Raw genomic sequence first — 13,836 nt, 5'->3', positions numbered from 1 at the left:
TTTGATCTGCTCAGGTGAAGGAGGACCCCCAACTGCCTGTACAATTGCCTGAGAAAAAGAAAGGGAAGCTATAAGCCACCTGAATAGCCACAACACACATTGCACTGATATATTGATAATACAGTATATATACATGATGTATATATAATTATTATTGTATTTTTGCAGTAGTTTTTGTGTGATTATGGAGGGGTTTGCATTGTGTCGCATTGTGTCACTATGTCCTTTAATCCTTATATTTATGACTTCTCATATGATCTTTCCATCAGATACGAGGAGGAAAACTGATGATTACCAACACCCGCAAAACAGATGCTGGGAAGTACGTGTGCGTGGGAACCAACATGATGGGGGAACGAGAGAGCGAGATCGCAGAGTTGACTGTTCTTGGTAAGTTTTTGATATATTTCTGCTTTCATTTATGTATTTCAGTTAATCAGAAGTCTGATTCTCAAATACTCCTGCATGTAATCTGCTTTCCTTAAGATGCACATGTGTATATATAATCAGGTTCCCACACAAACCTCTGGTGCATTTGATTGTGAAAAGCATGCAGATGGATTCACTTAAACACACACACACGTTGTATGAAGTGTTTGTTTATGGGCAGAGCAGGAGAGAATCCAGATGTTTAGAGTTTGTGTGCTTAGCTGTAGGAAGACTCCAGCGTGTCATTGACCCCGTTTAGGAGACATGGACCCTTAAACCTTATCATCAGAGTTTGCCATGAAACAAATACCAGCTCACCCTTCACACTCCCCTTCATTCACACATACACACAAAAATATACATTGTGTCGTCCAACACCTTAACATATCAGTTTACACTATTCCACATCAGAGCTGTGGCCTTTGACCTTCTCTCCTTAATCCCTGCAACACAGCCTTCCTCAACGCCATCATTATTCAATGTCTGCTTGCATGTTTACACATTACAGGGAGAAAGTCACCAGCCATGCCAAGTCAAGTCTAGTTTATTGTCATCCTCAATTTAGATCAAGTGTAAGAAATGGAGCAAAACATAATTCCTCCAAAAACATCTCCTCAGATTCAATTTAGAGGTGAAGTGTGCCATCTTTAGTGGCAGTAGAGTCTCAAAACAGAGTCAAAAATAATTACTGTTTTATAACAGATTTTGAATACACTTCCCCCTGCCATTGGTTGTTCAAACAGATAGCCCCTCCCCTAACCTATTCCATTGGTTGTTCAAGAAATCAGAACACATGAATGAACTGCCATGATAAACATGCCTTGAAAGGGACTGTACTGATGTTTCTTCATATCAGTGGGTTAGATAGTCCTAATCTTAAAGGGATAGTTCACGCAAAAATGAACATTTTATCATATACTCATATACATGTTGTTGCAAACCTGTATGAGATTTTTTGTTCTGTTGAACACAAAAGAAGATATTTTGAAGAATGTTGGTAACCAGACAGTTGATGGACCCCATTGACTTCTGTGGTAGATTTTTCCCTCAACCTAACTTTCTGGGTCTCGTCTACAAATCGACGTCCCCTAATGTCTACTGTCGACGTTTAGTCTATCTGGGTCTCTTCTACAAATCGACGTCCCCTGGGTCTTGTCTACAAATCGACGTCCACAATCAATAAGTCACCTAGTCTAACTTGTTTCCCTTACTAACTAGTTTTCTTGCTGCGCAGCATAAATGACAGACAAACTCCAGCAATTGTCCTTTAAATGCTTTAATTACGGCCGGGAGAGTTTCTCGAGCAGTTCTCAGAGAAATCTCAGCAACATAGAATAATACATCAGGTTTTATAGGATAAAGACATGACACATAGAAACCAAATCACCTGCCTAACTCATGACTTTAATATTGTCACCTTCTATTAATATGAAGCAAGCCCCCTCCTTTTCACCCTCTGTTAGTGGCCTATGCAAAAATATCTTGGAACATAGAAAAAACACAAGTAAAGAGTTAAGAGTTCTGTTGATTACTCAATATGTCATAGGACAAGAGAGACAGTATATTTTTGATTTTGTTATAGTCAGCTCTAAACAATTTTCCATAACTCAAATAGACAAAAACAGAACTCAGCTGTACATTTTCAATGTGTTTCCAAGTGTTAGAATGTTAGCCCTGGAAAGAGGAAGTAAAGTTTGTGTTATTAATGTTAGAATCATGGTTAGTTTAAAATACAGTTTTATTATTTTATTCATTAATTTTCTACCAATCAAGTCAATGGGGACTAGAAACAGTTTGGTAACGAACACTGTTCAAAATATCTTATTTTGTGTTCAACAGACCAAAGAAACTCAAGGGTGAGTAAATTATGACATAATGTTCATTTTTGGGTGAACTGTGTCCCTCTAACAGATTATTAGTATCCTAACATCAAAGAGATATGATCTTAATACATAATTCAGATAGGAAGCTTACTTTAGGATTAGCTGCATGAAAGTTTAGGCTAAAACAACAAGTCAGAGTTCAATAGATGTAGATCGCTGGAAGTTCATAATCGGATCAGCGAAGGGAATATCTCATAGGGAATTCTGGGAAACTTCTTGAATTACATAATACGCTTTGTGTTTGTGTGCAGAGAGGCCCAGCTTCTTGCGAAAGCCGAGCAGTCAGTCTGTTCTGGTGGACCAGAGTGTTGAGTTCAGGTGTGAAGCTCAAGGAGACCCCGTGCCCACCATCCGATGGAGGAAAGAGGACGGAGATCTACCCAAGGGACGGTACGAGTGATAAAACGTCTAGTTAGCCTATATTAAGCCAATTCAATGCGAATGAGAAATGCCTGTCCTTTAAAGTCTTAAAGAACCTCTTGATAAGATAGAGTCCATGAAGTGTATCAGGATGGCCTCGGTTAATTGCATCTATGTTCGTGTATCGTCGTCCTCTCAGGCATGAGATCTGGGAGGACCACACTCTCAAACTGAAGAGACTGACTTCAGGAGACGCCGGTACTTACACCTGTCAGGCGGAGAACATGATGGGGAAGACGGAGGCCAGCGCCACCCTCACCGTCCACGGTAAGAACATCTCATCTCACGCTGTTTGACAAACCGCTCTGATCCTGCCAGCGCTAATCTATAATTTGAAGTAACCAATGCTTTTGGTGGAAGGGAATCTGAGTGTGTGTGTGTTTTTGACCTCTTTATTCACAGCTGTTAGTTTTTTTGACAGGCGTTTTCAGCTTTGACAGGTTGTCAGATTGATTTGTCCGAATGGATGCTGGATCGTTGTGAATATTCCTTCCCATTTTTTTTCTCCCCCTAGCTGTTGGAAAACTAAATTTTTTCTGTATCCTGTGAGTGAGACAGGATGATTTCTGTCATTTTACTGAAGCATCATTCCCACCACAGTGTCATTTCCACATCTCAGATGATTTATTGTGTTTGATAAAATGGAAATTACATTGTTTAAAATCACTGAAACCTTCATCTAGCTTGGGTTAAATTTGAAGCTTGTATTTTTTGCATCCTGAATTCACAAAACAAAATAACATTTTCAACTTTTTGGTCAAAATTCCTTTACTTTTATCACTAATTGCAATTCATATTTTATCACAATCTTGCTCCTCACTTACCAAATAACCAATTATTTATTCTAAAACTTTATTTGGGTCAGAATTGTTTGTCATGGTGAAAATTGTATAGTACAACCTCGGTATAGTCGTAATGTGTGTAATAATTGATATTTTTCCCAATAAATATTTAAATATTGATTTGGATTAGATTTACGTCACTCATTTGGTTTAGAATTGGATAATTTTGGTAGTGGATTATCAAAATTAAAATTGCAAGGTCTAGGACAAGGATCTATTTAACAAAGAAAAATTATTATTATTTGTAATAAATAAAGTTAATAAAAATACCATCAATCCCTGCGACATAAAGGTGGCTTATTTGTAGAAACGCCCATACATGAGAACACATCTATTTTACTCTAGGTCCATTTTGTTTCGTCCTTTTCACTTTAAGTCCCCTTGAGTGTGTTTCACACTCTTGAAGGCTCAACTCTTCAGAGAACAATGTCCACATTGTCTCCTGACACCCCTGAGCAGTTTTATCCTTCTCCTTGTTGCGCCGCTTATTGCTTTTGCTGGTTTTTATTGCTTACAGAAATTGCTGAATTATTATTTTTACATGTGTGTTTAGCGGGCCAGTAGCATTGGAACCAGACTTATAAACACGTCTGCTTCAATAACCAAATCTATCCAGCGAAAGAGGCTTATTACTAAACTTGCCTTTGGCATAACATTGCTTTCCAGATGCCAAGGAATGAGATTCATCCAAATGATGACTTGTATTCGAGAATGTCTTTTGTCTGGTTGGTGTTTTGAAGGAATTGCATTAGTGAGCTGCCTTCCTAGACAGCATTTTTTGGCATCATAGGTGCATTGAACAGTCAATTGATTCTTTAAACGATTTGTCAATTCAGAATTTGTAAATGTCAAGCGCACATGTACACACAAACACACACTCTCTCTGAGATAAGTAATTTGGAATAAGAGTCAGTTCTCTGTTAAAAGGCCATGAAAAGATAATGTTGGGTACAAACGAGGCCTCTCTCAGCTGGCGATTTAGTCATTAGTACTGATGTATTTGAGGAAAGTGCTAGAATGCCATGCGAGTCCCATGAGTAGCTCCGCTAATGGGCCATGGAAACAAAGTAGAGCGAGAGCCGCAACCATTGCCAAAAGAGCAAACGGCCCCGTCCAAGTCGAGTTCTCTTTAAGCAGCTGTTCTCAAATCTACCGCTTTCTCACCCTTCGTTTGTGTTACACAAATCTCGCAGGATTGACTCCAAATGGCCTGAGTTATTGCATTTAAAGTTTAAAATTGGCTTATTTACTGTCGTTGCTTAACAAATGTCCTCGGTTTTATTGTGCGCGATCCATCTTTACACAATTTGCAATAAGGTCTAATTTCTTAACATTAATTAATGCATTAGCTAACATGAACTAACAATAAACAATGTGTTTTGCAGCATTTATTAATCTTTGTTAATGTTAGTTAAAAATACTGAATAAGAATGTTAGTTCGCAGTGTAGGTACAGCTTTAAAATTTAAGTTGATTGTTAATGTTAACAGAGATTATTAAATGCTGTAGAGGTCTTGTTCATTGTTAGTTTGTTATCTAATCTAGTTAAATAATGTTAACAAATGAAACCTTATTATGAAGTGTTACAGAAAATTCTTCTTTTCATATAATCTTTCATTAAAATGTAATTCTCTCCCTGGAAAAATGTCACTTTGTGGATGCTAAATGCTTTTTAAATGCCATTTCATGTTGTTTTCACACTTTTTAAAGCTACGAGTCCTGGAGATTGAGGGTTTTTACACAACAAGAGGGTTAAAATGCTAAATCGCTGCTCAAGCTTTTAAGAATTTGCATTTCTTTTAAAGTTGAAGTTTAAGTGTTTCATTTCCACACACAAGCGGTAATAAACAGATTTGCAGAAATAAAAATATTTGAGAAATAATGTCAGTATTCAGACAAGCTAGTAGTCCCGCCTCCAAATGAATGCCATTGGCTGAGCCAGTGCTGTTATGTCGGGCTAGTGGTGTAAAAATGACACACTGTAGCTTTAAAAGGGTCAGACTCCAGGTCACATTGTCCACCTAATAAAACCTTTGGCCAGACCAGAAGAATAAAACCTCCATTCATGCCTCACGCTCACAACTCAAGACTGATAGAATAGTTTCTTTGTGTGGTTTATGCCATATATTTCAGCCTCATGATATATTTACAATGTGTGTGTGTGTGCTTGCCACACCTTATGTTTCTTGTATGTTTTTGTGTTATGCTCATAAATACATCACTGCACTGATTTTGTTCAGTAAGCATTTCCTGTCATTTTTGCTTCATGTTGTGTGCGGTTAATTTGCTCATCTCTCACATCTGTGTTTTATCATGCTTCTATTTTTTTTGTTCCTCTTTCAGTTGTGTCTGGTAAGTTGCAATTGTCACCCGTCACCATTTTTGCTGCATTGACAGCAACAGGAAGTTGTCAGAACCACCATCCATCCACCTTCCATCCTTCCACCAATCAGCACGCTTGTCTGGGTTGTCACCGGCAACAGTGACAGCACAGCAGGCCTGGGTAAAAACTAATGCTCGCTCTGAGCGTACAAGGTAACGTCAGAATTGCCTCATTTTCTTCCCACTTAGTTGAAAATTCTAGCTTTATTCCTCCGGACGCTTTACGGCAGTGTATGATTTGACAGGTTTAAGATTGGTTCAGCGGTAGAAGGAATCGCTTGTCGTCGTAGGGGGTCATACTTTGTGTCACATATTATGAACATATCCTTATTACAAGATGAAATGGCTCCGTGCTGTTACGGACTCTGAAGTGGAGTTTGCGTCAGGAATCAGCATCTCTCCACTCCGAGTCATTAAGATGCATGAAAAACCGGCATCCCAACGACGTCGGTTCCATTAAAGAGTGTCAGTACGGGACAGATGGCCCAAATTTATCCCCCCATCTACATGTAAATTTTATTGCTTTGTGCCCTTGTCCATGCAAATGAAGCAGACGTGGCGATCGTGCCGTTTTTTATATTGCGTCTACATATGTTTTTATGTTCCGGAATACCTGCATATCCTTCCATTAAACACCCGTATGACTTTCTCTTTTATTTCCTGCCGTTAAACGTGACGCTGAAGGCTTGAGCTCAGTCCGTCTCTAGTGTATTAATATCCAAGAAATGTGGCTGATATCAAAGACCCCCTGAAATCAAAATTAGAGATTTGCTAGTAAAAGTTGACAACATAAATTTTTTTGCAGAAATGTACTCACAGAATATACAGAGGTCCAAAAATATTAATAACTCATCTCTGATTCATGGCATGTCTAAGTGTGTGCCAGTAACATAAACAAAACATTATTGACCCAACTTCCTGTTTCAATAGAAAATATGAAAATATTATAAACACTTTACTTTAAGCCATTTATATATCTATAAATATATCTATCTATCTATCTATCTATCTATCTATCTATCTATCTATCTATCTATCTATCTATATATATAAAATAACTTTGCTTATAATTGTTTATGAAAAGATATAAGGCATTATAACCTACATTATGAATACCTTTATAATGTGTTATTCATAAAGTCTCTATGTAGTTTTACCGAAAACTGTGCTTAAAAAAATCCATTTCACAACGTTGTTAAAAAAAAAAGAAAGTAAAAAAAAAAAAATCAACGTTTTTTAACCTTAGAAAATGCAATTACAGTTACACTTACAATGGAATAATTTTTTTTTATAATTATGTATGTGTATATAATAAACGATATTATTATTTTTAAAGAAAATAATGCATTCAGCACAGAAGCATTAAATTGATCAAAATGTCAAGACATTTACAAATAAGTGATGTTCTTTTAAACTTTCTATTCATCAAAGAATCCTGAAAAAAATCAAGATTTCCACAAAAATATTTAGCAACTGTTTTATATATTTATTTTATAAAATACAAATTAGCTTATAAAATAAAGGCTGCACGCTGGCTTTTAAACAGTCTTAATGTGTTGCTCCATAGACTTCCATTTTAAATGTATTCATGTAAATGTGTTTTTGTTCGTTTTTACAGTCCAAGAGTCAAAATATTGTCTTTGGTAATATTTATTTAACTTATTTAACTCCTATTTCTGCAGTTCCTCCTGTGTTTGTGGTGCGACCCAGGAATCAAGTGGCCGGGATGGGCCGCACCGTGACCTTTCAGTGCGAAGCCACAGGAAGTCCTCAGCCTGCTATATTTTGGCAGAAAGAAGGCAGTCAGGTGAGTGTGTCTCTGTATGTTTGTGCTTTCGCTTGTGATGCAAAGATGCATTTCCTGAGCACACTTTTACAGTAACATATAAAATGCATGGCACTCTCCCCCGTAAAAGTCAGTCAGATTTATGAGGCTGGTAGATTTATAAGGCCATCTGCACATTTACACAAATCTAATGGGCTCTGTAACACTTCCACACCTCTAACACACCTCAAGTCATCGTGCTTTGATCGGTTTCACTCATCACACACTCAGAATTTCAGGCAAGTCCTGACAAGATGTTTATTTCTCACATATTGAATATTCTTGGAGAAAATAGAACTTTTTTTTGTTCTATTTTTGTTATCAAATTCTACCTCTGTTCATACATCTTTTCCTTTTCCCCTTCTCCAGAACCTCCTGTTCTCCTCTCAACCTCCTCCTCCCTCCAGTCGGTTCTCTGTCTCTCAGACGGGTGATCTGACCATCACGGCGGTGGAGCGTTCGGACGGAGGCTACTACAGCTGTCAGGCTCTGAACATCGCTGGCAGTGTGATCACCAAAGCCCTGCTGGAGGTTACAGACGGTAAACGCAAGGATAGATTTCATTTTTGCTCCTTAGTTTTGGGAAAGTTAGTCCCAAAAAGTTGTTTTTGTTTTTATTTTATTTTATTTTATTTTATTTATTTATATATATTTGTTTGTTTGTTTGTTTGTTTGTTTATAAAAATATATATATATTTTTATTTTTTTTTATTTTTTTATTCTGATTGCAATATATTAATTGCTCAGTTTTGCACTGTAAATGCATTACTCATTATATTGCTTATGGATTTATTTGTAAAACCCATTTGAGCTGTTTCCATAAGGTCGTTATGAGGATAAACACAGATTTATCCTTCACTTCTCAGATTTCTGACAATGACAAATGCTTTAACAGATTGATTATTTCAGCACAATCCAGCATAAGGGGTGTTAAATTCGCCAGGAATTTTTTCTTTTCGTAACTAATCTGACTCATTTTTTTTATTTAAAATTTTAAAATTGTAACATTCTCTTTTGTAAATATCATACATGATATGTGTGATAAAGCATGTCAGTTGTGAATTCAGTAATGCCTCTGAACGATTCACTGACCAAAATATGTTGTTCGTGAATCTTTTTGACCGATTCATTAAAAAGAACCATATATAAAATTACCCATAGAAGATTTCTACAGGTGGAGCTGGGGAAGGGGGAGGGTTCAATCAGAGTCAATCTAAAAGCGCGCTTCAAACTGCTATAGTGAGCGCTAACCAGCCATCTAAATGTTGAGCAGCAAGCTCATTGGCTGCAGATGCGACAGGAACCAATCAGCTTGTGCCACGTTAAAGTTAATAATGCAAATATCAGAACTTGCTATTTAATCAAAATCCTATATGCATCGCAAATAACGTTTTATAAGAAATGCGTTACCCCAACATTGATTACTTTATATCCTCAAATAGTCAATAAGACACTTCAACAGAATAGTGTCAGTTCGGCAAACACCAAAGCAAGACAAAAAGAAGGAGAGTGAAGTGAAGAAAGAATAATAACAGTTATTTTAGGAGCAATCTGCTCTCTGGCCTCGCTCTTACTGCGGGCACGGATAGTAATAACAGGTCACCGCCGTGATGATTCAGTAATTACAACAGCGTCGACGCGAGGACACAACCGTGCATGTGTGAGCGTGTCATCTGATACATAATTCATGCCTTTGATGGTCCTCACGAAAGTGTTGTACGGCTTTGAAAACGCGCTGTAGTGGCGTTTATGCAAATGGGAGCCGTGTAAATGGCGGTAATGCTTCTGGCATTGTCGAACACAATCATATGGACGTAAACATCGCAGCATTCATCAGACGGCCTGGGTCCTCAGTGAGAGAGGACATGCGGGGGGTGATTTTCATAGACGGGGTGTGTTTTAGTGTGGTGATGATGGCTGGTGTGTGTGAGGGAGATTTAGTGCTGTTGAAATGCTGCCGGTATTAATTGCTCGTCTCTAGTTTGGCTTCGTTCTGCTACTGCTGTTGACTGATTAGAAAATTGCTTCCAGTTGAGAAAATTGGATTCCATCTCTATTTCTCTTTCTCTCTCTCTCTCTCTCTCTCTCTCTCTCTCTCTCTCTCTCTCTCTCTCTCTCTCTCTCTCTCTCTCTCTCTCGTTCTTAAAACATGTACTCAGCTCGTTTGCTGCCAGACATTCCACACTCGCATGCTCTTTTTCCTTGGTTACATTTATTTTTATTTGCGTTCTTCGTTCTCTTTACCTCTGACCGTACACGCACTCGCTTCTGTGGCTCTTAGAAAACGTGGAAGGATGTATTTTGGATTTTGGTTTGGAGTACAGTTGTGTTTCATTATAGTTATTATAATGATATTAGTAGGTCTGGGACAGCTTTAAGACTCTGTCTTCAAATGAGACCGATATGTCTGTCTCTCACTCTTTTTCTCTTTGTCTCACCCTGTCTTTCTGTCTCTCGTCTTTTAGTTTAATGCATTTTAGTGGCATGATAGATCATTTACATTTATAATGCCAAACCATTTGTAGCTTAGCTACATGCATAAAAATGTATTTAATTATATATATATATATATATATATAAATTATTATTTATTTTATTTTATTTTTATAAACAAAACGATTCATCATACAATTATTGATTTTAATTTTAGAAATAAAGGCAAGGAAAAGAAAAAAAAATAAGGATGAGGAAAAAAATAATGTTCATAATTTATATTGAATATGAGGAATACTACAAAGCTGATTTTATTTTAATATTTTCATTTAGCAGACATTTTTATCTAAGAGACTTACAAATACAACAAAGCGAGTAATTTTAAAGTGATTGATTTAAAAAACAAAAAAATAGAAATAAAGGCAAGGAAAAGCAAAAAAAGGAGGAAGAGAAAAAAGAATGTTCATAATTTTTTATTATTTTTAATAACTACAAAGCTGATTTATTTTATTTGAATATTAATTCAATTTTTATTTATTAATTTTGTTTCATTTTTATTTAGCAGATGCTTTTATCCAAAAGACTTAAAATACAACAAAGAGTGATTGATTTTATTATGATTTTATTATAATTATTTCACTTTATTTTAGAAAAAAAGGCAAAGAAAAGACTAAATAAGAAAGAGAAAAATGTTTTCATAATTTTTAATGATTATGAGGAATACCAATATAATACTACATTATATAATACGTAATATACTACAAAGCTGATTTATTTTATTTGAATATGAATGAACATTAGGAATACAATTTTTTTTTTTTACTGTTTTTATACTTTCATACTATAATACTCGGCAGTGATTGGTTTCTGAGGGTGTGTGTCTCTCTCTCTTTCTTTCCCAGTGATCTCAGACAGACCTCCCCCCATCGTCCGCCAAGGTCCCACCAACCAGACCGTGGCTGTGGACGGGACGGTGGTCCTGGGATGCCAAGCCACCGGCACGCCGTCTCCCACCATCCTGTGGAGGAAAGACGGGGTCCTGGTGTCCACCCATGATTCTCGACTCAAACAACTCGACACGGGAGCCCTGCAGATCCGTTACGCTAAGGTACGGTGGCTCTGAGGGGTCAGAACTACATCAAAGCCTGACATATTTATCATGCAGATTAATGCACAGTAACAGGGGACGTGACTCCGGTTCATGAGAACTCTTTCCTTTCATGGATTTATAGCTTTGTAACTCCTCTCTGACCCTTTTGATGCATTAAAAACGCTCACGTATGGAGGTTTGAGCATGTGTTCGTTTGGTGCACCAAACCAACTTGTTCTCGTAAAGTACTGTTTCCCTTGTTCGGTTTTCCTTAGTAACAGATTTTTATGGAATTTTCCATTCCAAACACACCACACAGAACAACTATTTACAGGGAATTGTGAGCGGTTGTGTTGTGCCGCTCGTCTCAGACTCAGCGCCTCTCTTTTTTACTTTTATTAATATTTTATTCATGGAGGTTTCTGAATGCGGCGTGATGGTTTATTGGATGCGGTTAACTGCTGCTTCTCTCTGAGCTGAAGTTAGCAGATTTTTTTTTTTCTTTTGAGCCGTTAGCTGTTTTATTCAGAATACCTCAGACAGCACTGCAGGTTTCACTGACAGAATCAAAAATCACAGCTTGCCTTATAAAATATTATTTTTGCACATGTTTTGGTAACATTGCCGCTTATTCGCTGCAAGTTGTTGCAAATAAACTGTTTGCAAGGGCCCACATTCCCACAGAATGATTATCATGATAAAAATTTGACTTTTTATTAGCTAATTTTATTAAAGTTCTTTACAGAGAATAAGTTGTACAAATTATTATTATTATTATTTTACTTTTTCATTTTAATAAAAGACAACAAAAATTAATTCAGAGGGAAAACAAGTGTATTGTTTTACCCTATTGGCATTTTATTTTTTTATTTTTTAATCATTCAACTTACTAATTTCTCTGAAAACAAAATCTCATTAATATTTCATATAGTACATCATATTTCATTTGGCATATTGCTTCTCCAGTACATTGATCTTGTTTTTAAGGATGTTTAGATATTTTTTATTAAAAAAAACCCCAGACAAAATAAAGTTTTTTTTTTTTTTTTGTAGCATTTTTTTTCTTAAATCTTTGTTTATTTCCAGGTTTAAAATACATTTTGAATCCCATATTTTCAGTGTGGTCTCATACTTTTGCACCTCTCTGTAAATAAATATAAAATACAGATAGAAGGGTCTAAAATGATTGATGCAATGTATAGCTATATTGATGTATGATTAAACATCCTTAAAGGTACACTATGTAACTGTTTTTTTGTTGTTGTTCAAAATTAACTAAATGAATCAATACATCATCAATCTTCCAAGACGTGTTTTTGTCTTACCATGATTCACTATGATAAGCCTGTTAAGTGTTTATATTTTAGTCCTGTCGCGATGGTTTCCGTGGGTTATTGCGTAAACGTCACTCGTCCGTGTGTGTCTCATCATATCCTTAAATAGAGAAAAGTTGCTCCGACTACTTTGATGTGTATCTGTGGAAGCGGCAGAGGTTAGTTGTTGCGAGCGAGAAAGGCTGATATGGAGCAGATAAATCTCAAACCTCCGGGGAATCACCCGTTTTAAACAAAGGCCGAACAGAGGAGAGTCTGCTGGCAAAAAGAGAACAGTGCTCGTAATAAAACAAGAATCAACATTAACTTGGCTTTTTGGAGATTTTAAATGTCTTAAAAGTGACACATAGAAGGCTTTTTTATTACTCAACAGGTGAGGAAGGTATTTTATTAAACAGATTAATTGCCATATGTAGCTCTCTGACAGAGTTGATTGTAAAGCATGATCTATTGTGAAGGGTCATATGATTATGGTTGTTGTAACGCTGTGCTGGAGTTTATTTTCAAGTACCATTTCTATTAATGGGTAAAGCTACAGTAACGTCTTCAGCTAGTCAGCTTGAGATCCTTTTCATCTACACTGGATATATCTCTTAAGCCTAGTAGTGAATGTTTTATGAGCAGTAGGATAACCATACTCATCCGCACAGTCACAGAAAAAAGCCGAAGCACAACCAAAACAATGTTCTTCTACAAAATGCATGCATTGTTTTTAACCGTTAGAGGGCCAGAAGTTACATAGTGTACCTTTAATTATCAAATAATGTATAATGATTGCAAAGCAGCCATAATATTGTTGCATCTTTGAAGGTTTGCACTTCTGCACTTGATGTGTGAGTGAACATACACATGCATGTGTGCAGAACTCCACAAGACTTCCTTTCATCCCTCACTACAGCACAAACATCATCTCAGGCACAGACGGCCAGTGTTCAGAGAGCCGTCAGTCAGCCTGCAGGTTTTGATGTGCGAACACACACTCCCGCTGTCACCCCCCGTCAGCCGCGTGGAGTTACACACACCCTCCGAACGTGAGCGAGGGGGAGGGGAGCGTTTCCTGTCACAGCACACACACACACACGAGCGCCCAGGTTCCCCCTGCACAGGGGTCAAAGGTCCCCGCAGTGTAGGCTGTCAGAATGCGACTTTAATTAACGTAGATGTCTCACTTGAAGACGTCTCGCTTCTTTTAAAGAATA

At 37.0% G+C, this 13,836-nt stretch overlaps 1 protein-coding gene across 5 annotated transcripts in view; it reads left to right on the top strand.

Moving 5' to 3' along the window:
* robo1 (roundabout, axon guidance receptor, homolog 1) overlaps positions 1-13,836 on the top strand; it is a 258,365-nt gene that overhangs the window by 211,588 nt on the left and 32,941 nt on the right. For all 5 annotated transcript variants that reach the window (XM_082180880.1, XM_082180878.1, XM_082180879.1 and 2 more), the window contains 6 exons: positions 270-390; positions 2,564-2,702; positions 2,872-2,999; positions 7,638-7,762; positions 8,150-8,321; positions 11,116-11,321. In XM_082180880.1, coding sequence (XP_082037006.1) covers positions 270-390; positions 2,564-2,702; positions 2,872-2,999; positions 7,638-7,762; positions 8,150-8,321; positions 11,116-11,321 — 891 coding nt within the window. The remainder of the gene's footprint in view (positions 1-269; positions 391-2,563; positions 2,703-2,871; positions 3,000-7,637; positions 7,763-8,149; positions 8,322-11,115; positions 11,322-13,836) is intronic.

Source organism: Leuciscus leuciscus, assembly GCF_965113295.1.
Source record: "Leuciscus leuciscus genome assembly, chromosome: 9".
Classification (NCBI taxonomy): domain Eukaryota; kingdom Metazoa; phylum Chordata; class Actinopteri; order Cypriniformes; family Leuciscidae; genus Leuciscus; species Leuciscus leuciscus.
The sequence above is the reverse complement of the archived record's forward strand: the minus strand, read 5'-3'. Positions and strand labels throughout refer to the sequence as shown.